Raw genomic sequence first — 23,787 nt, forward strand, 5'->3', positions numbered from 1 at the left:
CTGACAAGGAAGTGCACAAGCCGGAGCTCCTCACGGCTGAAAGTTTGGAAAGAAAATGGTCGATGCCTCCTTTTCTTGGATGATCACATGATTGTTTTTTTTGTTTTATACTTATTTTTAATCAGTGTATGTATGCCAAGTAAAAGTATTTTAATTAATATTATATTTTATCCGTTAACAGAACTGTCAGTTACCAAGCTAGCTAATGTTACTAATGTATAACCTCATTGGTAGCTAATACTGTATGGTCAATATTGATGTTATGCAAGTTTATGGTCAATCTAACAAGTTGCAGTTAGTTAGTGTCAGTGTTCATTATGTTGGATTGCAACATCATCCACACAAAAATTGAAGTTAGTAAAAATGTAGTGTATATGTTCATATGTTTACACCCTACTGCCCTCTTCTCTTTACTTTAGTACACAGAACACACTACATAGTGTTCAGTACACCTTAAGGACTCCACACAAGTCTATTCATACCTTCCTGTTTCTGGTGGAGAGCATCAGCCATCTTGGCTCCAATGGGTTTGTGACTCTGCATTCTGAAAGGGCATTATGCTAATGCTGTGACCTCTAGACGTGGATGTGTTTGCCCGCTTGAAATGGCCGTTTCTTCTTCACTTCAGGCACACAATCCCCTAGCATTTTAATTAAATGTGAAAAGCTGCCAAAAGGAGGAGAACATCACTGATTTACATATCACTGTTGTTCCCTGAAAACCCCTCTACTTCAAAGTGTCAACCTTTGAGGAACTAATAAAATCAGCCTTTTGTAGAGGAGTATTGGAACTTGGTCAACCCATCGTCTACCATGCCAATGACCCATTAAATTAATTAGGATTTAGGATTTTTTTGTGGAACCGCTAACGTCAAACCTACCAAGAGCAGAACACTTACCAAACTTCCTTATTTGGTGTACTTGTATTGAATCCCTTTCAACAAACATCAGTCAATGTCAAATTTCCACCTCCTCAGCACTTCTGGAGACCCTTTGGGAAAGTGTGAGCTGAACTTTGCTAAAGCAACAGTGGACGGGCAGGTGAGCTAGAGTTACCATTAGTGCCTGTTTGCTTTGGGATCAGCTCAGGCAATATTCGCAAGTTTGAGCAAACCTTTTCCGCGCCATGTACAAGAATATTTTTTCTGGAGGAAAATATACACAGGAGTTCTGCGGAGTGCGTTCTAGATTGACTCAACCTCACACTAACTTTATTTTCTTTTCTACTTACCTTAACCCTGCATTTTTTTGTTAATAAATTTCACTTTTGGAAACAGGACCTCGCTTTGGGCCAAAGAGTTCCTCACCCCCCTGTCAGCACGGTGTCATGTGTGGAATTGTTTGTCTCTATCCATTGTTGTATTGATCTATCGTACACTCTGCCAGTGATTTAAACAAATTGTCATAATTGTGACTTTCTGTGTGACATTTAAAAGACTGTGATGTTATTTTGTGTGTTGACAAAGCTACACAAGAAAACACGGCAACACATCTGCAATATTATACCGAGCTGTTTTCTTGTTATTCTACATAAAGCTTTGTCTCAACCCACATCACCTTCTGTGCCTGTCGTCTCTTTGTTTGTGTTTGTGTCCCAGAAGAAGAGGGGCCACAGGTTAACACCCCCTCCTTCTCTCTTTTTCTTTCTCCGTTTCCGTCCTGCCGTGTGCGGTGCATCTGCAGAGACCTGCGCCGTCAACAATGGCGGCTGTGACAGGACGTGCAAAGACACGGCCACAGGGGTGCGCTGTAGCTGCCCCGTGGGATTTACCCTGCAACCCGATGGGAAAACCTGCAAAGGTCAGTGAATGCTCGGTATTGTGCTTATAGACGTACGAGTGAAGCCTGCAGAAGCTGCTGTTCCCTGAGCCTCGGTTCTTTGGGATCTGAGTGAGTGACCTGATGATGTTTCTCATGATTCTGACCCTGAAGTTTGGCGTTGGCTATTTTACACCAGGTGGTTTGTTTCATGATGTCCTTCAAATGCACATTCTACTTCCTGTGTGACTGACGGTGTTTCTCAACTTTGCGGCCACGTTGTTTTTCATTCACCGTATCTGTCGTCAGTTCACGGGGCAGGAATGGAGGGCGCCTGCTTTGGTTGGCCAGTGGCAGCATTTTGGAGGCAGATGTGTACCACATGGCACAGATACGTGCCACAGAACATTTCTATTTATCTTATTGCATGGCACATTCTTTCAACTGGTTTAAAACAGAGAGGTGAAGCTGTATTTTCCACTTTAACCATCCTGGTGTGAGCGTACGATGACTGGCTTCAGAGTGATCTAGGGCCAAACCCAACCCTGCCATCCACTTCTCTTTCCTCTTTCCTCTAGCGCTCAGGGCGTGTTCACTGCTCCTGCCGTCAGTTGTTATTGTTCATTTTGAAGCTGAAGATCCTCCGACAGCTCTGCTGTGACGTCAAACACAGGAGGCGAAAAAGTGGGCAACCACAGTTTCGCAGTTTGGCTTTTCTCTAAACCAGCAAGTACGCCGGAGGAGGCTAACCTGTGGGTTCAGACAGCATCCACCTCTGTGCCGTCCTGTCAGCAGCGGGTAGAAGGTGGCGTTCAATTTTAGAGTGTGGTCGCATCAAAGAGGAGGAATGCATCCACAACTTCAGTACGAGCTTTGTCTGAAAAGCAGCTGGGAAAGTTGGATTGGAGCTCATTTATCATCGCTCGGGGTAAAATGCTGTAACAGTAACAAAGCGGTGATGGTGAAATGGTGAAATGGTCACGGCTTGAGTTTGTTTTCACTCATAAGACCTGGCAGCGTGCGGTATACAGATGTAGTGTGGAATAAAGCTTGATGTTATGAAAGGCAGAACATCGATGCTGTCACTTGAAAACCTCAATTTGTGGGATTCTCATGTTTTCCATCCCGTTTTAATCCTTCCACTTCCACTGACAGATTACATGCTCATGAAAAAACTCAATAACCCTCGAGTTTATAAATCTTCTTAAAAAGCAGAAGGAGAGACTGAAAACATCTGTGCTTGTTTAGCTGCCACAAGACATTCTTCATCATCCTGTGCCTCTTTGAGATGTTAGCTTTTCCTCCCCAGAACAACAGATTTAGTTTGAGTGAATCAGATTTGACTCAGTCACAGGCTAAAAGCATTTCTGGACATTTTGGCTTTGATATAATGATTCAAAACAAAAATAGTGGAAGTGAAAAGTGACGTCCATCAGTGTGTGTGTGTCTCATCCTCTGTTCCTCTTCTCTGTGTGGATGGAGAGAGGGACTGGTGGAGCGCCGCAATGCTTGACCACATGTGGCAGACGTGCTGACAGATGTGTGGAAGTCGTCATAGCAACGAGGTGCCAGTCCCGTGGCTCTCAGTGTGTCAGAATTTCGGCACCCTGTGTGACATGAGCATGCTCTTACCAAATTGTATGATATTGTCTGTGTGTAGCCGCGTCACTTTGTGTGTGTGTGTGTGTGTGTCCTACTCTGTGTGTGTTTGTGAAATGAGTGTCTGGCAGTTTGGGAATGTGGCACGTAGGTGTGTGAAGTCCTGGAGCCGGAGCTGTCTCAGGCCCGGCAGGCAGAGGATGGCTCGGCAAACTTTGAGATGTTTGAACAGTGAGGCCCTCGCTGGTCTCTCTCTCTTTCTCTCTCTCTCTCTCCTCTCTCTCTCTCTCTCTCTCTCTCTCTCTCTCTCTCTCTCTCTCGCTCTCTCTCTCTCTCTGCCTCTCTCTCTCCTTCTCTCTCTCATCCTGTCTGCCTCTCTCTCTCTCTCTCTCTCTCTCTCGCTCTCCCTCTCTCTCTCTCTGCCTCTCTCTCTCCTCCTCTCTCTCATCCTGTCTGCCTCCCCCACCTTCTCTTTCTCTCTGTCTCTCATCCTGTCTGCCTCTCTCTCCCTTTCTCTCTCTCTCATCTTGTCTGCGTCTCTCTCTGTCTCTCTCACTGCCTCCCTCTCTCTGTCTCTGTCTCTCTCTCTCTCTCTCTCTCTCTCTCTCTCTCTCTCCCTCTCTCTTCTCTCTCTCCCTTTCTCTCCCTTTCTCTCTCTCTCCCCATGCACCCACACCCAGACAGCTCCATCCAGCTGCTGTTGTGATCACTACAACAATGGGCAGGTGAATGTACACAGCTTTAGGTCAGAACTCGCCTGTGTCAGATATTAAACGTGAATGTTTGATACCTGTTGGCCTTTGAAGGGACTCCGTTGCAATTTTCGAGAATGTACACATACACTATAACGGAATCCATAAGATCTGTTTGCTCTTATTGTAGCATGCATCACCTTTTTCTTTGTGTTGTTAAAGACATTTCTAACTGTGTCCATTTAAAGGCCAAATATCTCCTAAAAGCTTAGCTTCCCTCTCTGATCTGACACTGAATGAACTGAATCCTCCTCATATCAGCTCACTACATAGTATAGTCCAATTAGATTTTGACTATTTTGTGAATTTGTTGTAATGCAAACACCAAGCTGAGTTGTGTAATTGCACGAGATTCACATGTTTATGGATCTGAATATCCTAATAATATTAAAGTGGTAATGTGCCACTCTGGTACAAACATCTAGTTAGCACCTACAGTGGAAAGATGTATTTAATGTATACACATGTTAACAAAGTAAAACAGTAGCATCAGATACTGTACGTGTTCCATGATCAATAGACCGGTTTATGAACCACTTGGCCCTGGTGTTCTTCCAGCAGGCAGGCCTGTAGCACAGCCGTTGCATGCTGGAAGGACGTCTCTGCTCTGATGTCAAGTTCAAGCCCGGTAGCTTGTGTGTGAACACTTCCACTCTGTCTCCCAGGTTGATTTGTGGTCCTGACAGAACCCAGCATTTACAGTGGTGAAAAAATGAAAAGTTCCCCCTCTGTTTTCGGGCCTCAGTTGAGTGGAGAAGATGGATAGGGCTGCGGTCCAGCTGTGCCCCTCCCACATAATTTGGCTGTGGATCGGCCCCTGGGCTTCATAAATCCCAGAGTGGGGATCAAGGCTGAGGGGAGTTGAGAGACACAGAGCAGACAGCACACACACATCGATCAGCACACATCACCTGGGCACCCGGCAGGAAAACAGCCGCAAACACCAAGCATGGAGTGAAGGCAAAATGGAAGCCAGTCTAATTCCACTGCTGAGAACGGATTCTGATGAGGGATCTGACCATTAAATTTTAGAGCAGCAGTGATGAGGAGATAAAGGGATCATGTGTTGTTAAGATGCTGATTGTCGATTCCCAATTTATTTTATTCCTCAAAGCAGTATAGAATGTTCCAGTGTCCCACAAGCATTTAGTCAATGGTTCACTACCTTCCTTCTTCAGTACAGTTATTAATAAATAAGTACATTTAGTCCATTATTGGTTCTGTTTCTGACTGATATCACAAATGCATTTCCTCCTGCTTGAGTACATTTTCGTCTTTCCCAGCATTTCCTTTTCCTAATGTTGTGTTCTTCTTCTTCTTCTTTATCATAATTCTCCCATTTTACTGCCAAGCTGTCTTGTCCGACACAGGCTTTTTGTAACCTTGGCAACAGCAGGCATAGATTGCAGTGACTCGCTGAGAGAAAAGCTAATCGATAACTCTAGTTGATGCCTGATGTGTGTGTGTGTGTGTGTGTGTGTGTGTGTGTAGATGTGTGTGTGTGTGTGTAGTTGTGTGTGTGTGCGTTGTATTGTGTGTTGCCTCTGTGTGTGTAATCACAGTCCATTTGGCAGGATGTTCCAGTGCATAGTGTGCCGTATAATTGCAGGCACTTATCAGTTTACCGAACACAGTAGTTAGCAGCAAGATAAGTGCCAAGCTGTGAGGTGGTCTCATCTAATGTGTCACTAAATTACTTGATAGACAGACAACTCTCTCATCACCTCCCTCTCTCTCTCTCTCTCTCTCTCTCTCTCTCTCTCTCTCGTCTGTCTCTCCCTCGCTCGCTCGCTCCAAACCCAAGGGGATGTGCCTTGTCATGCCTGTCTATCATAATCATTTCAATATAAACTATGTAGGGCATGTTTAAAGCCCACCCGTCTGATGAATGCCCTTTCATGTGCGCTGACAGACGAGGCGGTTCAGCCTCTGGTGATGACAGACACACCAACCTGAGGAGGCGTTTTATCATGGGGGCTGCTGGGCCGACAACTGGATGAGAGAAGGAGAGGAGAGACAGAATGAGGGGGCAGAAAAAGAACGAGTCATTGTGAACACTTTCCAGATGTTTGATTAGAAGGTGTACATTGGAGCGTGGAGGGGTTATATAAGTGTGTGTGTATGTGTGTGTGTGTGTGTGTGCTGATCCGTGGGTTAAACACCAGTAAGTTAGATGCTTTTCTGTTTTAATTACATAAAATCTCACCTGAATCTAACCTAAAGTTGGACATACTCTCTCTCTCTCTCTCTCTCTCTCTCTCTCTCTCCCCCCTCTCTCTCTCTCTCTTACTTTTCTGTGTGTGTGGATAGTGTGTGTATATTGGCACTTGAGACACGTCCCCACTGGCCTGCATTCCTCCTTTACCAGAAAAGGTGTAAAAACACACACATGCAAACACGCGCAGTCCAATCAGACTGAGAGAGAGGGGGGGGGGGATGCACTGGGATTGAAAACTGGCCCTGGACTTCAACTTCCCTCTCAGCTCCTCCGAAACTTCTGTCCTGCACGGTTGTCTAAGTGCAGCTCTCAGTTTTAGAGAATTAACAATCAAACTATCACACCTCTTCTATCATTCAATCACATTTAACATTTTACACGGAAGCTTAAGTCTCCTTTTCTCCAAAGTGCTTAACAGTGACCTCAGCCTCTGATTGGCAGGAGCATGCCATGCAAAGGAACCAGGTGTTAGGGCTGCAGTGTCTCTTGCTCAACAGCACATAGGGCAGGAAGTGGGGATGCTTGGGTCATACACACATGCAGAATGTTGCTAAGACAGAGAAAGTTGTGCTGCGTGTGTTGTGCTGTTGCATGCAACAATTTGGACCCATCAGAACTTTTAAACTTGGTGCTCTGTTACCACAACACAGGCGTCACTCTCTCTCTCTCTTCCAACCCGATCCCGGCCCAAATCACTGTCTGCTTTAGTTGTGTGTAAAATGCACCATTTTCTTTTGTCCCACATGCCTCAGTGGAATAAAGCAAATAAGACGGGGCTGGTTTAATAGCAGGATAAATACATGCTGCCTCCCGGCCTGATGTCTGTCCTCTCCACCAGCAAATACCCTGCGAGGAAAACCAACGCCGTCTACGCAAACTAGATCCCCTGCAATTATTTGTAGAGGTTCGGGTTTCTGCAAATGTATTCTATTTAATTGCGTTCTACTGCAAATATTTGGTGAAACTACACAGCTCTTTTCCACTGTTTGCAGCTCCTCGTACCCTGGAGGTATGAGCTGCACAGTTCTACAAGCAAGCCCTAAGAACGGTTGAGACCACAACACAACTCGGGCCCGTTTCGGCCCACGCTTCCCGCCTCCCTCTTGCTTATCTTAGCCTGAACACACTTAGCTTATCTGAGTCTCGTTACGTGTGGTCAAAAGTGAGACATTTGCTTTCAGCGATAAGGTTCTCATGAGCGGCGATCAGTTTCGACCGCAGCTGTCATGAGGAGGTTGATCAGTTGAGCCTCGGAGCAGCGCCGGGTCTCCTCTGGATTTGGGTTTCTCAATCCAAACACTTGACTGCTCAAACACACCCCGAGGCTCGCAGGGGAGCAGGAGAAGGGGGTGAAGGGCTTGTTTCCCTTGGCCCAGGTGGATGTGAGCAAACCTTCTCCTTTGGCCCTCAGCCTCCTGTGTGAGTGCGTACATGAAGACTCCATTACCAAACATCTACACTGGAGAGAAGATTATTATGCTGCGCTGGATCTGTTCCGTTAAACAGAGAATCAAATGAGGCTGATCAGTTACACCACCGAGATAATGTCTGAGAAGTCTCAAACTCATTTACTGTGCTGGAGATCCATCCTAACTGACCTTAACTACTATTACTACATTATGACTGAAGTACTTTACATTGAGAGTAACATTGACATCTAAAGCTTAAATTCCTGTTTTAAAGTTTTTATCGTTTGTCCTCAATTTAGAAAGATTTATTTTCAATTTAAATCGGTTTTAAGAATCCATTTTCAGGTAATCGGTATCATAACATCCCAAATCTGACCTTTTGGCATTTTAATTTCTCATCCATTGCTCTGATTTGTTAACCTCTGTCCTGGAAAATAAACCCTCAGTTAAGATAAGATAAGATATTAGATCCCTGGCTGTTAAAAATGTGATATAGATGAGATATTGGAACTTGTCATCAGAGTGTTTGTGCCATCAGAGCGCCGGTCAGTGAGTCGGACATGAGGCAGGAAGGAGGGAACGATCAATCGAAGGTCAGAGACAAATATCGAGTATATGTCAGCGATGGATCCCAAATGACTGTGTGTGTGTGTGTGTGTGTGTGTGTGTGTGTGTGTGTGTCTATGTCTTTGTGTGTCTGTGTGTTGTAAGCAAAGCAAAGCAAAGAGCTGTGGTGATTCAGTCTCTCCCTCTGAACTCTCCTCTGCTGTCCGTGTGTACTCATGTGTGAAGTGTTAATTAGCAGCGTCCTCATTAACCGCCTCCCTTCAGCATTCAGGCGTCTAGCAGCCAGATGTGTGTGCGTGATGATATCAAGAGGGACACACTTATATTACTCCTTCTTCTATTCTTCTTCCTATACATTCTGTAACTCTGTAACTCCCACTGCTGCTCTTTGAGAAGTTGCAAGGAATTCTCTCAATTTAAGACATTGTGTTGTGATTTGAAGTACTATATATGTATTCCTCTGATTACTGTTCAAGAGAGAAAGGATCATTCTGGCTTTCATCTGAGGCCCTTATTCTTCTCTCGTCTGCTGCCTTGTCTTCATCAGTCCTCTCTCCTCTGTCTCCGTCTCTCCAAACTCACACTTTATCATTCCAAGATGTGCAGAGGCTTAACATATTTATTTAAGCTCAAAGCTTATTTATGCTCCATTAAAGGTAATAATACACCCCGTTATAAGCCTCAGCTATCCCCAAAGTGGCCATTAAGTGTGGGTAACTGTAGCAGTTGTGCCAGTGTTTGCGGCTGCCGGAACAATTATGAGACTCTGTCTGTCTGCGATGTGTAGATCCAGACTGCTGTTAGAGACGGACGATAGAGAAGAGAGGGAGAGGGAATATGAAGTCTGACAACCATGTTGACATGTTAGCAGGAGGAGCCTGCCATCATAAAGAGTGCATGGCTGGTGTGTGTGTGTGTGTGTGTGTGTGTGTGTGTGTGTCTTTGTCTCCATAACCATTACTGAGAGGTGATAACAGCACACACTTTCACTTGTTGATTGTGCGTGTGTTGTGTGTTTTTGTGATCTCCACATGCTTAGACACTGAGAGCAGATACACTAAGCCAATCACAGCATGATGTGGTGTGTGTGATACCGCAGAGGTTGGAAAGTTGTCTACACATGCTCCATCTCATCTCCTAGTAATCGATGGTGATGAAAGTCATGAGGGGACGAACTCTGCCTCTCTCTACCAGAACTCTGAGTCAAGCAGCAGATTATTGGACAATAGGAACAGCAACAAATGAGGACAGTTAACAGATTCTGACACAAAACAGCAACTGTAGTCAAATGGAGTTGATTCAGTTCTGTGTAATGTCTGTCCCTTAGTTTGTTTCTGGTGCTTGACTCTTCTTCTTCTTCTGGGACTTCTGGGACTTCTGGGACTTGTGTGTTTACATAGACTGAATGCTGGTGTGTTCAAAACATAGAACCTAATCTCATTAAGGCCATTTGTTGTATCCAAGTACAGTTCACAGCTTCATCTTTGCTTTATCCCAGTACAGAGTTTACAAATGAGAGTCTAATGTGTGTGTGTGTAGGTGCTGACTGATTGAACTGAAAGGTCTCAGAGGACAAAAAGGCCAGTGGAGCATTTTGAGATGTAAACAATGTAGCAACAAATTGTGAAAAGGAACCAAATGCCATGGTCTTTTAGTAAGAACAGCTAACAAAACCCTGGCTATGATTCGATTTACACAACTAATACACAAGAATCCTTGTTTTCTGAGTTTTGTTTCACAGAGAAATAGAAACTGAAATCCCTCAGGCATGCAAAAGAAATGAACGGGCCAAGATTGATCTGAAAGTCTTTAGTTTGGCTGCAGGTTAGAAACTGAGCCTGATTATGTGGCAAAACCTGGAGAGGATGAAGGCAGGGAAGAGAAATGGACAGATTAGTGAAAGGTAACGGAAACAATGCAGCAATAAAGAGACGATAAGAGAGAAACAGAACAGAGCTGATCAATCTAAATGCATTGTTTGATACATGGGTGTGTATGTGGCCTTTACCTCCTTCTGTCAGCCACGGGGGAAATCCGTTTTACCTCAGCCAGACGCAGGGACAATCCTTTAAAGAGGCGGCTGACAGGGCACAGCAGGACGCACTGCATTTACTCCATTATGTCCTGGCACAGCGCCAGCTCCTGGGTGGATTCTTTGCTCGGCTCCATATTTAGATGAAGAGTTCATTCAGCAGAAGCTCCCTGAGGATACAGAGAGGAGGACCGGGCCTGCTGAGCCTCTACACCCATGGAACAACATGATGGTGTCTGAGGCTACTGCCTGCTGCAGAGGGGCTCAGGTCACCATGTGGGTTTGGACCTTTGACTGAACCGGCTGGTTACGTCATTCTGGCAGTCAGCAGTGCATATAATACCTCCTATATTTCAGGATACATTTGGAACATTGACAGTGAAGTTTGCTTAGAACGTCTTGATTTAGCAGGCAAAGGAACGACACCTCAAACTGAACATGTATGATTGTCTTATTTCACATCCTTCCTCTTACGGCCATCCTCCCTCTCCTCTACCCTGTCTCCTTCCTTCCTTTTTCCTTCTTCTCATCTTACTTTGGTGTCTTGCTTGACTTCTTGGCCTGCTGAAGGGTTTAGGTGTTAATCCCTCACGGTTTTCACCACTTAAAGCACCAATCAAAAAGGGCTTAGCTATGTGTAATCTACCAAACTATGGTGCTCTCTCTCTCTCTCTCTCTCTCTCTCTCTCTCGCTCTCTCTCTCTCTCTCTCTCTCCCTCCCTTCTTCTATTACTCTCTTCCTGCCTGATCCTCTTTGTCCTTGTAAACTCTGTAAACTATCCACTAACTTTACATCCTGTTCCTCCTCTTCTTCTCACACTACCTGCCCTTTCCTCCTCCTCCTCCTCCTCCTTCTCCCTCTATACTCCTCTTTCTGATCCTCCTCTCTTTCCTTTTGTTGTGTCTGCTCTTGTTGCTGAGGCCCTTACAGCCTTTATTCAGAGTCTTTTAATCCTAGTAAATATAAACGATCATCTCACTTCCACTCCTCATCTTCGGATGGATGGATGGATGGATGGATGGATGGATGGATGGATGGATGGATGGATGGATGGATGGATGGCTGGATGGATGGATGGATGGATGGATGGATGGATGGATGGATGGATGGATGGATGGATGGATGGGAGTTTGCAGTAGCAGTGTTGGACTTTGTGAACCAGATCTGCCAGCTCATGGATCGGGGTTTGATCCGGGTTTGATTACTTCTACTACTACTTATTACTCTTGTACCCACAGAACTGTTAAAATAGGATTATGTCTTTGAATGCAGGAATGATGTAACGTCTTCATCGCTCTCCTGTGCTCCTCCGTATAGAACTGCAGAGTAAACAATCTGCCTTCTGGTCACATGAGGAATCTTTGCTTCATTTAAATCTCTGAGCTGCTTTGTATTCATTCTGCATCCAAGCCTTCATAAGAGTTGGAAACATATTTTAATTAAAAGTACAGACAGTAAAGAGAGATGGAAGAAGAGAAGAGCAGACCTACCTAATGGGAAGGAACTGGAAACATGAGGAAGCATCCTTTATTCCTTTCCTTTAGGAAATTCTGTTGAAGCTCCTAAAACAAACAAAGGATTGAAAGCATCGCACCAATGTGACGTTTACCTTCAATATGCAACTGGGTCATGAGAACCACGAGTGAGGTGTTCAATCATTCACTCATTCACTCATTCACTCATTCACAGGCCAGTGGTACAGTCACCTCTTCTTTATTTGCTGCTCTCTCTGCTACAGACTCCATTAGCTCCAGGTAAGTAGGGAATGATGACATGAGACAGTGGGATCCATGTGAACGAGCCCTCAGCCAACCGTTGAAGCCTGACCCAGAGTCTCTGCTGGAGGCCCGTTAAACACGAGTTATGCTTAATATGCTATCACAGTGCCAAAGTCAAGAACAAAACAACATGTAAAACCAAGAGCAAGAAGCAGCAGCAGCCTAAGCAGCGTCTGAGTTCAGTCTGCAGCCCCCCGTCACCCCATGTTCACACATTCCTGTGGCTATGGGAGGCAGGATTGAGTTCCACCAAAAAATTAAAGAATGAAGTGATGTTGGCAGGAAATGTGAGGCTGTTTGTTTTGTGTTAATCTGTTGCCGCTGACGCAGCGACGGCGTTGGCGTGACTGAGTCCTGCACACCTGCGCACGGCATTGTGGTCGCAAATAATGTGGAAACTTGACGACTGTCTTTCAGCGCTGCCAACTTCTGGCTGCTTCCTGAAGGAGGAATGGGATCAAAATAAAGAGTTGTAGAAAATCACACCTGTTGTACCGCAAACCTAACTCTCCAATATAAGCAGTGACCTTCTGACAGAGGACTCAATCACTTTTTGACTCTAATCACAGCAAAGACAAATACTGTGTAATGAGTGCAGTAAACAACCTGAGTGTTTACCGACTACATTTAAAACCTCAATGAGCATGAACCATAGAAATGTGATGTGATGCTGCAGGAGACAGTTTTGCCGAACGTGTTTATCAAACTAGACAACAGATGTTCATCGCAAGGACATTGATTTTTATTCACAAATAAGATCCAGCAGAATCTGATGATGGTTGAGTCGTTAACACGTCCTGTGTTGCTGTTACAGGTTGTGGCGTTTCTCCTTTTTTGATTGTTACCTTTCTCCACTCAGACATCGACGAATGCCAGGAGAACAACGGCGGCTGTGATCACTTCTGCCGCAACACGGTGGGCTCCTTCGAGTGCAGCTGCCAGAAGGGTCACAAGCTGCTCACAGACGAGCGCACCTGCCAAGGTCAGTAGCCAAGGAATATCAATCAAGCTGAGTCTCATCGTGTCAGGATCGGCACCGTCAGGCTCAGTCACTGTATCAGGAGGAGGATTTTAAAGAACAGAACTCCATGAACGACGTGTAGGACAGTGAACTCAATTAACTTGGAAGTTCTTGCCTTGAACATCCAGCTAACGGCAGCATTCTCACATTTTCAAACAAGGATATCACTGCGATCTGACTTAGTGCAGAGGTGTCAAGAGACGAGAAGCAGGGAAATGTGCTGCAGGGGAAGCCGGCCAGCGGCTCCACGGCTTCCAGTCTTTGTGCTAAACTAGACGAGCGTCCCTTTGGGCCGATTGCTGCGCTGGAAGCACAAAGCTGAAACTGATATTGATTGACTGAGTCTGGGCAAGATGGCAGACGAACACATTTCTTCACTCCCTCAGGAGAAACTGTGGTTTTCTAACCAAACCAAACTCTGGATTTGTGTTAATGTCCAGTTTTTGCAGGAGGGGTAAATGTATGAATGTGTCAGAGCATAAATGACAGCTTTGCTCAAAATTATCGGCTCAGGCTCAGGCTCAGTCAACTTTCCATGTGTAAGTGAGTTGGAAGCACACACACTCATGCTGCTGTGGATACAGCTGATCAGGCAGAGTGTGTGTGTGTGTCAGGGTTGTTGTTCCAGTGTGTTATGTTAGACGACCACAGGCAGATTCAGACTCACAAGTCCAAGCAAGTGAGACGGCAAAGTACACACACACACACACACACACACACACAGAAAATGATTTTTGTATTGACAGTCACACCCTGCAGTGCTTCTGTCGCCATCCCAACAACACCAACACCAAACAGCAGGAGTGTGTGTGTGTGTGTGTGTGTGTTTGTGTGTGTGTGTGTGTGTGTGTGTGTGTGTGTGTGTGTGTGTGTGTGACTGATCTACTGTGAGCACTGCAGGGAATCAGCTGTAATGTATCCATGCCGGTGGATTTCCTGAGCCAGGTTTGGTCCCGGCCGCTGACATCTGGAGCGTTCAGCTGCAGCATTACGTTTAAATGAACTGTAACCTTTGATTGGTCGATTCTTTCTGTGCCAGTGAACTCCTGTTTGTACACGATACGCCAACACGGGAGCATTTACCAGAAGTGAGCGAGAAGAAGGAGAGCGGGAGAGAGAGAGAGAGAGAGAGAGAGAGAGAGAGAGAGAGAGAGAGAGAGAGAGAGAGAGAGAGATCGGTTGGCAGCAGAGGGTCTCACAGGGAAACACTCTCTATTCCTCCCGTGTAACTTCCATGTTACTTCCACGTGACGCCGCTGTAGTCGCCCTCTCTCTCTCTCTCCGTGTATGTAAACTCTGCTTGTGAGCTCGCTTGAGACAGGCGTCCTATTCCTAAATCCTCATATGGACGATATCCTGGAGTATTTACAGAGCCAACATCCAGACCTTAACTACTTCCTCCACATGACAAACTCCATTATAACATGTTGTATTTTTAGCCTCCTTAAAGCCGGTGGAACATACTGAAATAAACCAGGTGAGCTTGAGACGCCGGCCTCCCCTCCTGATTGGCTCGTACTGTTTGGTGGCCGCCAAGCGCACGTAAACACACATAAACACATGCGCAGGAAAGCATGCGCGCTCCACAGGACCCTCGTACTCTGAGTCTGAGTCTGAGTCTGAGTCTGAGCAGCCACAGACGCAATCTACTCTAGTTTGTTCCCAGATTGGCGTGCGGGGAATGAGCTCCTGTCCCAGTTTAGTGTTGAACTCATGAATGTGCTTATGGTAATGAGCAGGCTAATTAATGGGGGCGGTCTCTTCAGCAGGGAGCCTCTGTTTGTCTTTAAATGACTCATTAAGGCTGCAATGTCTGGAAAACTCATCTTGTCTGCCTTTGCTTCCCATGATGCAACAGGACAGAAACACATGCAGCCTCATTTATAATCTGATTAAGGAGCGTGGATTAAGACAAAGGCAACATCAGTGGGACTTTTTATGTCAACATGTCTGCAAAACTTCACTTAACGTTGTTTGTTCTCATTTGTTTCCATTGTACTTCCCTGCACACACACACACACACACACACACACACACACACACACACACACACACTGACATGTACCTGTTTCCTTCCTCTCAGACATTGATGAGTGCTCCTTCGAGAGAACCTGTGACCACACCTGCATCAACTACCCGGGCAGCTTCGAGTGTTTGTGCAACAAAGGTTACATCCTGTACGGCCTCACACACTGCGGAGGTGAGCGGGGCATTTTGGCCATCATACACATACACACACACACACACACACAGACACACACTCACTCACTCACTCACTCACTCACTCACTCACACACACTCACGCACACAAACACACACACACACACACACACACACACACACACTCACTCACTCACTCACTCACTCACTCACTCACTCACTCACATACACACACACACACACACACACACACGCACACACACACACACATGCAGTGTGAAGGCACTGTGGTAATCCATGCTTCTCTCCTCAGTCAGTCACGTTGTTCGTCTCAAAGCCTCTAACCCGTTTTGCCAAAAACGCCTCACCAAACTTCTTCCCTAATAGGAAAACAATATAATTTTCCACTGGCAGATTGAAGGTCGCATAAATCTTCATCTTTGCAGACTGAGCTCATTTTTTGTCTGTTCAAATATTGGAAATTATAATATTGTTGACATGATCTATGTGCACATGTTAAGATGATAGAGTTTAGTGATGTCAGAGCTGTGATGTCATTTATGACAACACAGGAAACTGAAAACAAAACTGAATTCATCCAAATCGGCTCTGCAGAATGGAATGAGTTGAATGACAAGAAGATAGAAGTTAAAAAGACTTTTAATAGAGCAGTTTGAAATGGTTTAATTCTATTTACAGTGTAATCATCCCTACAGACTGATCAGCTGTTGTTTGGTAAGACAGACAGTGGCCAGGTGGGGAACTGCAGGTCCTGTAGTGACTGAGCTTAGTGAGGCAAAGGTAAAAAGGTGTGAAAGTACGTGAGGAGGAAAGCGAGATGCTTTTTAGATCAGTATGAAGGTCAAAGGTTACGTAGCTGCTGCTGTAAGCGTTCTCTCTCCCTCCTGAGGTTTGTGTGTGAGACTAATCACAAATGACAGACTGACATTCAAATCTCCACGGTGCGCTGGAACGTCTCTCATCTTCAAAGTCACATGGGCTCCAGTGACCTACAACACACAGAGCAGAGCCGGCTCCCTTCTCCTCTCATCTCAGTCTCCTTCCTCCTGTGTCTCGTCTCATCTCAGATATCGACGAGTGCAGCATCAACAACGGGAGCTGCGAGTACGGCTGCGTCAACACTCAGGGCGGCTACGAGTGTGTGTGTCCGCCTGGGCAGAAGCTCCACTGGAACAAGAAGGACTGCATTGGTAAGCAACAACCCAATGTGTGTTTGTGACCTCTGTGACCTTTTGTATGTAGGATGTTGGGGATACCATCAGGAGGGCAGAGCGTGTGTGTGTGTGTGTGTGTGTGTGTGTGTGTGTGTGTGTGTGTGTGTGTGTGTCAGGTTGTAACGCGACTCTCTGTGTCCCTCAGAGGCAGTGAAGTGTCTGCCCAATGGGAAGCCAGCACCAAGAGCCCAGCTGACCTGCACTAAGAGTGGAGGGGCGGAGGTCTGCTCTCTCTCCTGCCCCTCCAACGCCCTCTTCTTAGCAGGTACATGCACACACACTCACACACTGTTCAAAGAGTAGACCAATTACAATTGCTAACACATTTAAATATCATAGTTGAGTCACTCCAGTCTTAAGAAGAAGAAGAAGAAGAAGAAGAAACTTGATTGGGTCAAATCACAAATGCAAACACGGCAATCTGAAATGGTGTGTGCTCCTCTTACACACACACACACACACACACACTTCTACAGAGGGGTCAGCGCAGGGCAGCTATGATACGGCGCCCCTGGAGCAGTTTTGGGGGTGCGGCGCCTTGCTCAAGGGCACCTCGGCAGAGCCCTGTAGGCAAACTGGCAACTCTCCAGCTGCCAGTCCACTCTTCCTTGGTCCATACAGGACTTTGTCAATCACTGAAGATCAACCTGTAAGACCTTCAAATCTCCAACATGCCACACACAGTTGGAGTCATGCTGTGCCGTCTGCTGTCCCCTGGTGGTGGCAGACATCAATCACAGCCCCGCATGACGTCTGTCCCTTTATGCCAGTGATGCTTGATGAAGGCGCTCGTGTTCTTTCTCCCTTACGTCTCCGTGGGCTCTCCTGTTAGATGGCTGCCTGTCTCCCTCTCCTCCTCCTCCTCCTCCTCCTCCTCCTCCTCCTTGGCACGGTCCCGCTCGGCTCTTTGGCTGGCACTCCCGCCTCTCTCTCTCTCTCTCTCTCTCTCTCTCTCTCTCTCTCTCTCTCTCTCTCTCTCTGCGATAGTACTTTACACACATCTGTAAATCGATTACATTCTTTGATCGCACAGTTTTTCCACAGCCTTCGTTCCGTTTAACTTGGCCGAGGCCGTGTGAGAATGATGGATGGTCCTCAGGCATCCAGTGAAATATTTGTTTTTCTATCTTTTTGGAGTGCATCTTAATTTGCGGGGGAGAGAGCGGCTCGAACATTCCTGTGGCCAAACGCTGTCCGGCCCCTTATTTAATCATTTCACTTTTATGACCTGTGAAGGTTTCACGCTTCATTTCTCACTTGAAATGCGTCTTTGTGTGTGTGTGTGTGTGTGTGTGTGTGTGTGTGTGTGTGAGAGAGTGTGTCCAGAGACAAAGAGAGGATTCATAGATCTGTCATTCAGGCTTTAATTTCTCTTACTTGCTCAAGGATGTGTGTGTGTGTGTGTGTGTGTGTGTGTGTGTGTGCGTGTGTGTGTGTGTGTGTGTGAATATTTCTGTGCCTGCGTTTTTATTTTATGGGAGAGGTCACATGGCAGCAGATTCTGCTCTTGGCTCTCTGGCTCCTAAATGCAGGAGGACCACAGCAGAGCCATAGAAGAAGTATGAAAATATTAAAACACCCTGCAATTTTGCTACGGCCCAGTCAGTGAAATGGACACACACACACACACGCACATTCACACACACACTCCTTCAGATGAGCTTACAACACTCAACTGTCTGCTGATCATCACGTCTAAACGGTACTTTTCTTCCTGTGTGTGTGTGTGTGTGTGTGTGTGTGTGTGTGTGTGTGTGTGTGTGTGTGTGTGTGTGTGTGTGTGTGTGTGTGCGCGCGTGTTTGTCCCCCTCACAGACTCAGAGAACAGCTACACGCTGAGCTGCGGTGTGCCTGTCCAGCCTGGTAAAGCTCCTCAGAAGAGGAACGCTACTTCAGCCCTACCCACCTGTGCTGGTACAGTGGGAGAACCTGGGAGATGGAAAGATGGGGAATGTCGTAGCACAGGGATTTGAACCCGCAACCGTCCTGTGGGAGGCGACAGTGCTACACACGGCCACCAAAGCTTAAGAGAAATAGAGAGGACTAGTCTGTGATAATAAGGAAACAGTAGATATGAAAACTGACTTATGTCCATGAATCTGAACCCAATAACACTTAGTGATAGTTTCAGTGAGATTGGATTATTAAAAAAATGCCAATAAAATAACAATACACATCTAAAGAAACCCCTTAATCAGTCAAAAAGCCTGGAGTTGTATTCACACTAACATGTAACGCACGCTCACAACAAAAGGGGAAACTCTTCTCTTGTATTTAGAGACAAACAACCCATAAAAACAACATTGTTGCAGATTGAACATATTCAGAATCTCATCCCAATATAGAGAGTGGAACAGGAAGTGGTTTCCTTTTGTAAATGAAGACCTCTAAAGTGTTTTGTATCTATAGTAAAGAATGTCAGTGTCATGGTTGACTCATATTGTATTTGAATGCAGATATGATGGATTGGATCACAGCACATTATCTACACACACACACACACACACACCTGACACCTTCACAGCCTGCATTATGTGTGTATGATGCGTTTCTTTCCTGTCTGTGTGAATGAAGACACCTTGGCTCCGCCCATCAAACAGAAGGCCAAGTTCAAGATCCGAGACGCCAAGTGCCACCTGAGTCCTCGCAACAAGGAGAAGCACAGGGAGACGTCCAGACAGAGCCTGCAAGGTAAAGCAACACTCACACACACACAACACACACATCAGGCTGCTTCGTCTACTCCTCCTCCTCCTCCTCACTGTCTCCTCCTCTCCTTGTTCCACCTGACAGGAGGCCAGTTCCCCTGCACCGACGACTGCCAGGTCACCTTCGTCAACCTCAAATGTGACTCATCCAAGAAGCGCCGACGAGGACGCAAATCTCCTTCCAAAGAGGTTTCACACATCACAGCTGAGTTTGAGATGGAGATGAAGGAGGAGGAAGCTTCAGGTTGGATGCTTTCTCTTTATTGTCAGGCCCTGAATGACAGCAGGTTTCCTTTGTGTGTGTGTGTTGTTGACTCTTCCATTGCTTTGCCCCAGACTCTTGTAACGTGGATTGCGTGAGGGAGAGGATGAAGCAGAAGCTGCAGAGCGCCATGCGGACGCTCAGGAAGTCCATCAACAAGCAGCAGTTCTACATCCAGTTCTCCGGGACCGAGTACGAAGTGGCCCAGAAACCGGCCCGACTGCCAGAGGGCGCTGAAGCCTGCAGCACGGGACAAGTGTGGAGAGACGGGAAGTGTGGTGAGTGGGGAGGATGAGATGTTCCCAAAGTCAGATCCTCCTCAGCTTCTCTGTGCCTTAGTGTCCACTGGACTCTTCCACCATGTGATGTGCAACCTAGGGTCTAAGTCTAACACAATATCTATTACTTCATTAAACATCTCAGGTCCATTGTAGGTTAAGATAGTTTGTCCCAATTTAAAGAGGAAAGAACAGGAATTTAAATTTAAAAGCCTAGTTTAGGATCAAACATGAGGAGGCTGATGTGAACAGTTTGCTGCGTCTGGGCTGCTGGTCTATGTTATATTATCTTACGTGTCAGACTTTATTTGAATCAAACAGTGGAAGAAGAAAACCACGACCTCTGAGTATTAACCGCTGTCTTCCGCCTCAGCCAGTTGTGGTGTGGGGACGTTCTACAGTGGGGAACAGGAGCAGTGTGTCCAGTGTCCTCCGGGTACATACCAGGACACAGTGGGTCAGCTGTCCTGTGAGCCGTGCCCCACCACTGAAGGACAGGGCATCGCCGGGGCCAAGAACGTGTCTCAGTGCGGAGGTGAGCGCTCGCACAAACCTTCCACTGTACGCAGAGGAGACGCTGTGATTCCTCTCCTAGTCTGGCTTTCCTTCCCTTGATTGGAGCTCGGTAGAATGTCAAAGTGTTGGGTTGGTGCCCCCCTGTGGTCGCTCAGAGAAACGACAAGTTCACTGCTCTGGATGGTTGAAGTCAGACCTCTGCTCTTCCTCCATCAGGTCAGTGCCCTGCAGGTCATTTCTCCTCTGATGGGTTCCGTCCATGTCAAATCTGCCCGCTGGGTTCTTACCAACCGGAGCCGGGCCGGGTTCTCTGCTTCCTCTGTGGTGGAGGACTCATGACCAAGTATGAAGGAGCTGTTGCCTTCAGGGACTGTGAGGCCAAAGGTGAGACTCTCCGTGTGTGTGTGTGTGTGTGTGTGTGTGTGTGTGTGTGTGTGTGTGTGTGTGTGTCACGTATTCAAGGCAGGTTATTATCTGAGACAGGTTTTGATTTTCTGTGTGTGTGTGTGTGTGTGTGTGTTTGTGTGTGTAATCTGTTATTGTCAATCCCAGCATTTGTTACAGTGTGTGTTTTTGTGAATACATTTTTGTTTCCAAACCCCAATATGGCTGCAGCAGGGGAATATCCCATTAGACACACACACGCACACACACACACACACACACACACACACACACACACGCACACACACACACACACACACACACACCTCTGCCTGTACTGTTACAGCCTCGTTTTCCTCTCTGTGTAATTGGAGGTTTTTATCAGTCGCTTCTCAACTGCATTACTTTAAAGCACCGGCTCTTATGATGACAGAAGCCGTTCATCAGCAGCTTCTTTGTGTTAAATAGCATTTAGAAGCACGCTCAGTTAGGATTATAAACGCTCTGTAGGAGGTTTAGTGTATAGTTTAGCATTTATATTATCTTGTAGTTTGTATGAGTATGAATCATTCACAGCTTTATGTTTCATCTTTCGGCTCTTCTGCTTCTTGTATCTGCATTCAATCTGCCTGTACTGCCTGTTCACAGTGACAGGGCTTTATTAATCTGCCTCCCTCCTCTTCCTCCTCTTCCTCAGTCCACTGTGCTCCTGGACATTACTACAACTCCAGCACCCACCGCTGCATCCGCTGCCCAGCAGGAACCTACCAGTCTGACTTTGGACAGAACTACTGCATCACCTGCCCTGGAAACACCACCACTGACTTTGATGGGGCCACCAACGTCTCCCACTGCAAGAGTAAGGCTGCTGAACACACACATTCACCTGGCAGAGGGTCTGTAGTGGACCACCAAGGGAGGGTAGATGCCTGTGAGGGTGGCTGATCCTCTGTTGTGCCTTCAGATCAGCTGTGTGGAGGTGAACTGGGAGACTTCACCGGGTACATCGAGTCCCCGAACTACCCCGGGGACTATCCGTCTAACGTGGACTGCGTCTGGACCATCACCCCCCCTCACAAGAGGCGGATCCTCATCGTGGTGCCAGAGATCTTCCTTCCGATTGAGGATGAGTGTGGAGATGTGCTCGTCATGAGGAAGAGCGGTAAACAAAGACAAAGACGGAATATCTCGTTACCATGGAGTGTTTTGGTCTAAATGGATCAAGCTTGAGGTCTTAGTCCTGTATGATGAAGTGTTTCTCTCCTCCCTCCAGCCCTGCCCACCTCCATCACCACCTATGAGACGTGTCAGACCTACGAGCGGCCCATCGCCTTCACGTCTCGCTCTCGCAGACTCTGGATCCAGTTCAAGTCGAACGAGGGCAACAGTGGCAAAGGCTTCCAAGTGCCGTACGTCACCTACGATGGTAAGAGTCAACAAATCCAGAGCACACACACTGGAGTCAGCACACACCATACACACACACTCATCCCATCAATGTCCCCTGCTGTGTTCCAGAGGACTACCAGCAGTTGATAGAGGACATAGTGCGAGACGGCCGACTCTACGCCTCAGAGAACCACCAGGAGATCCTGAAGGTATCAGCTGTCACACACACTTCCTGTATCAAACACAGTGTTTACTGAGTCGGTCTGATCTGCTTGAAACTCTTTAGCTTCGATTATTATTCTGTTAGACCTAAACTTGAGAGCTGAACCACAAACTGCTCCCTGTGTCTCCATGTGTCTCCATGTGTCTCCATGTGTCTCCATGTGTCTCCATGTGTCTCCATGTGTCTCCATGTGTCTCCATGTGTCTCCATGTGTCTCCATGTGTCTTCATGTGTCTCCATCTGTCTCCATGTGTCTCCATGTGTCTCCATGTGTCTCCACGTGTCTCCATCTGTCTCCATGTGTCTCCACGCAGGACAAGAAGCTCATCAAGGCCCTGTTTGACGTGCTGGCTCACCCCCAGAACTACTTCAGGTACACGGCGCAGGAGTCCAAAGAGATGTTCCCTCGCTCCTTCATCAAGCTGCTGCGATCCAAAGTCACCAGGTTCCTACGGCCATACAAATAAACGCCGGCGCCCCCTGCTGCCCCGCTGAAGATCCCGTCACCCTGCATCACTCCTAATCCAGCTAAATAAATGTAACGTCCCCCCCCCCCCCCATCTAGTTGCCGAGGACGATGCATGGATGTATGTCTGTGTCGCCTGTGTTTGTCCCCGGGCCTCTTTGCCACACGATGTTGCCATAACTACATAATGAGTCTGTACCTTTGATCTATGCTGCTTTCTCTATAGAGTTTGACTGATGTTCATTCCTCAAAGCTCAGCACCACTATTCTGACGATCCTACTCAAGAAACGGAAATTAGGCTTTTTATATGATGTGTTCTGCCTTCAGGAGTTGTCTCTTACTAACACACACACACACACACAGTATAAACAGCGAGTGCAGTATTGATGCTCAACCTCTACGTGTTTCTAATAAAGGGGCGTAGATATTCTGCTCTGCCACAACCCTGAAAAACCAATCATGAAATAAAAACACGATGAATAAGCACTGACAGAAATTACACAACAACTAAAGGGATTGTTTACTTTAACTTCGGCTCACAATTTGGCAATGAAAGGTTCCTTTTGTTTACGCTCCTAACATTTATCAGCCGTTCCCACAGCCAATTAGAACGGTGCCTCTCCAATATTTATGGCCAGTAATCAGCTCACCAGTGTTTCAGTCAAACCCTGTACCTGCTCCTCCTCCTCCTCCTCCCTCTTCCTCCCTATCTGCACCTTCCCCTACACACTCTTCCCATTCTCCCGCTTTGCTTTTGTTTCCTGTGTCATGTTATGTTTTGTAATATTTATACTGAACATATAAGAAACTTCCAGAAGCCCACACATTGTTGTATTGAGCTGTGCGTACAGATGCGTGTATGTCCAGTGTGCATATTCCTGTTTGTGTGTGTCTGTGTGGCGGTGTGAGACGTGTTTGGCCACGCCCCCCTGGACACGGTTACGTCCTCTCTGTCCCCAGTGTGTGCACAAAGAAATGATGACGGAACTAATTGGTGCACTTAAAAAAAAAAAAAAAAAAAAGCAAACAAA

At 46.5% G+C, this 23,787-nt stretch overlaps 1 protein-coding gene across 1 annotated transcript in view; it reads left to right on the forward strand.

The window, feature by feature from the left end:
• The window catches only part of scube1 (signal peptide, CUB domain, EGF-like 1), a 72,910-nt gene extending 49,123 nt beyond the window's left edge, over positions 1–23,787 (forward strand). Inside the window, exons 7-22 of the mRNA XM_076167391.1 lie at positions 1,683–1,799; positions 12,973–13,095; positions 15,218–15,334; positions 16,383–16,505; positions 16,675–16,794; positions 18,345–18,443; positions 19,104–19,220; positions 19,323–19,481; positions 19,574–19,777; positions 20,151–20,312; positions 20,510–20,677; positions 21,375–21,536; positions 21,642–21,839; positions 21,951–22,103; positions 22,196–22,275; positions 22,604–23,787. Of these exons, the coding sequence (XP_076023506.1) occupies positions 1,683–1,799; positions 12,973–13,095; positions 15,218–15,334; positions 16,383–16,505; positions 16,675–16,794; positions 18,345–18,443; positions 19,104–19,220; positions 19,323–19,481; positions 19,574–19,777; positions 20,151–20,312; positions 20,510–20,677; positions 21,375–21,536; positions 21,642–21,839; positions 21,951–22,103; positions 22,196–22,275; positions 22,604–22,756 (2,255 nt within the window). The 3' untranslated portion in view covers positions 22,757–23,787. The remainder of the gene's footprint in view (positions 1–1,682; positions 1,800–12,972; positions 13,096–15,217; positions 15,335–16,382; positions 16,506–16,674; positions 16,795–18,344; positions 18,444–19,103; positions 19,221–19,322; positions 19,482–19,573; positions 19,778–20,150; positions 20,313–20,509; positions 20,678–21,374; positions 21,537–21,641; positions 21,840–21,950; positions 22,104–22,195; positions 22,276–22,603) is intronic.

The sequence above is a fragment of the Genypterus blacodes genome, unplaced genomic scaffold (genome assembly GCF_046128005.1).
Source record: "Genypterus blacodes isolate CSIRO-AG114 ecotype Tasmania unplaced genomic scaffold, CSIRO-AGI_Gbla_v1 ptg000158l_1, whole genome shotgun sequence".
Classification (NCBI taxonomy): Eukaryota; Metazoa; Chordata; class Actinopteri; order Ophidiiformes; family Ophidiidae; genus Genypterus; species Genypterus blacodes.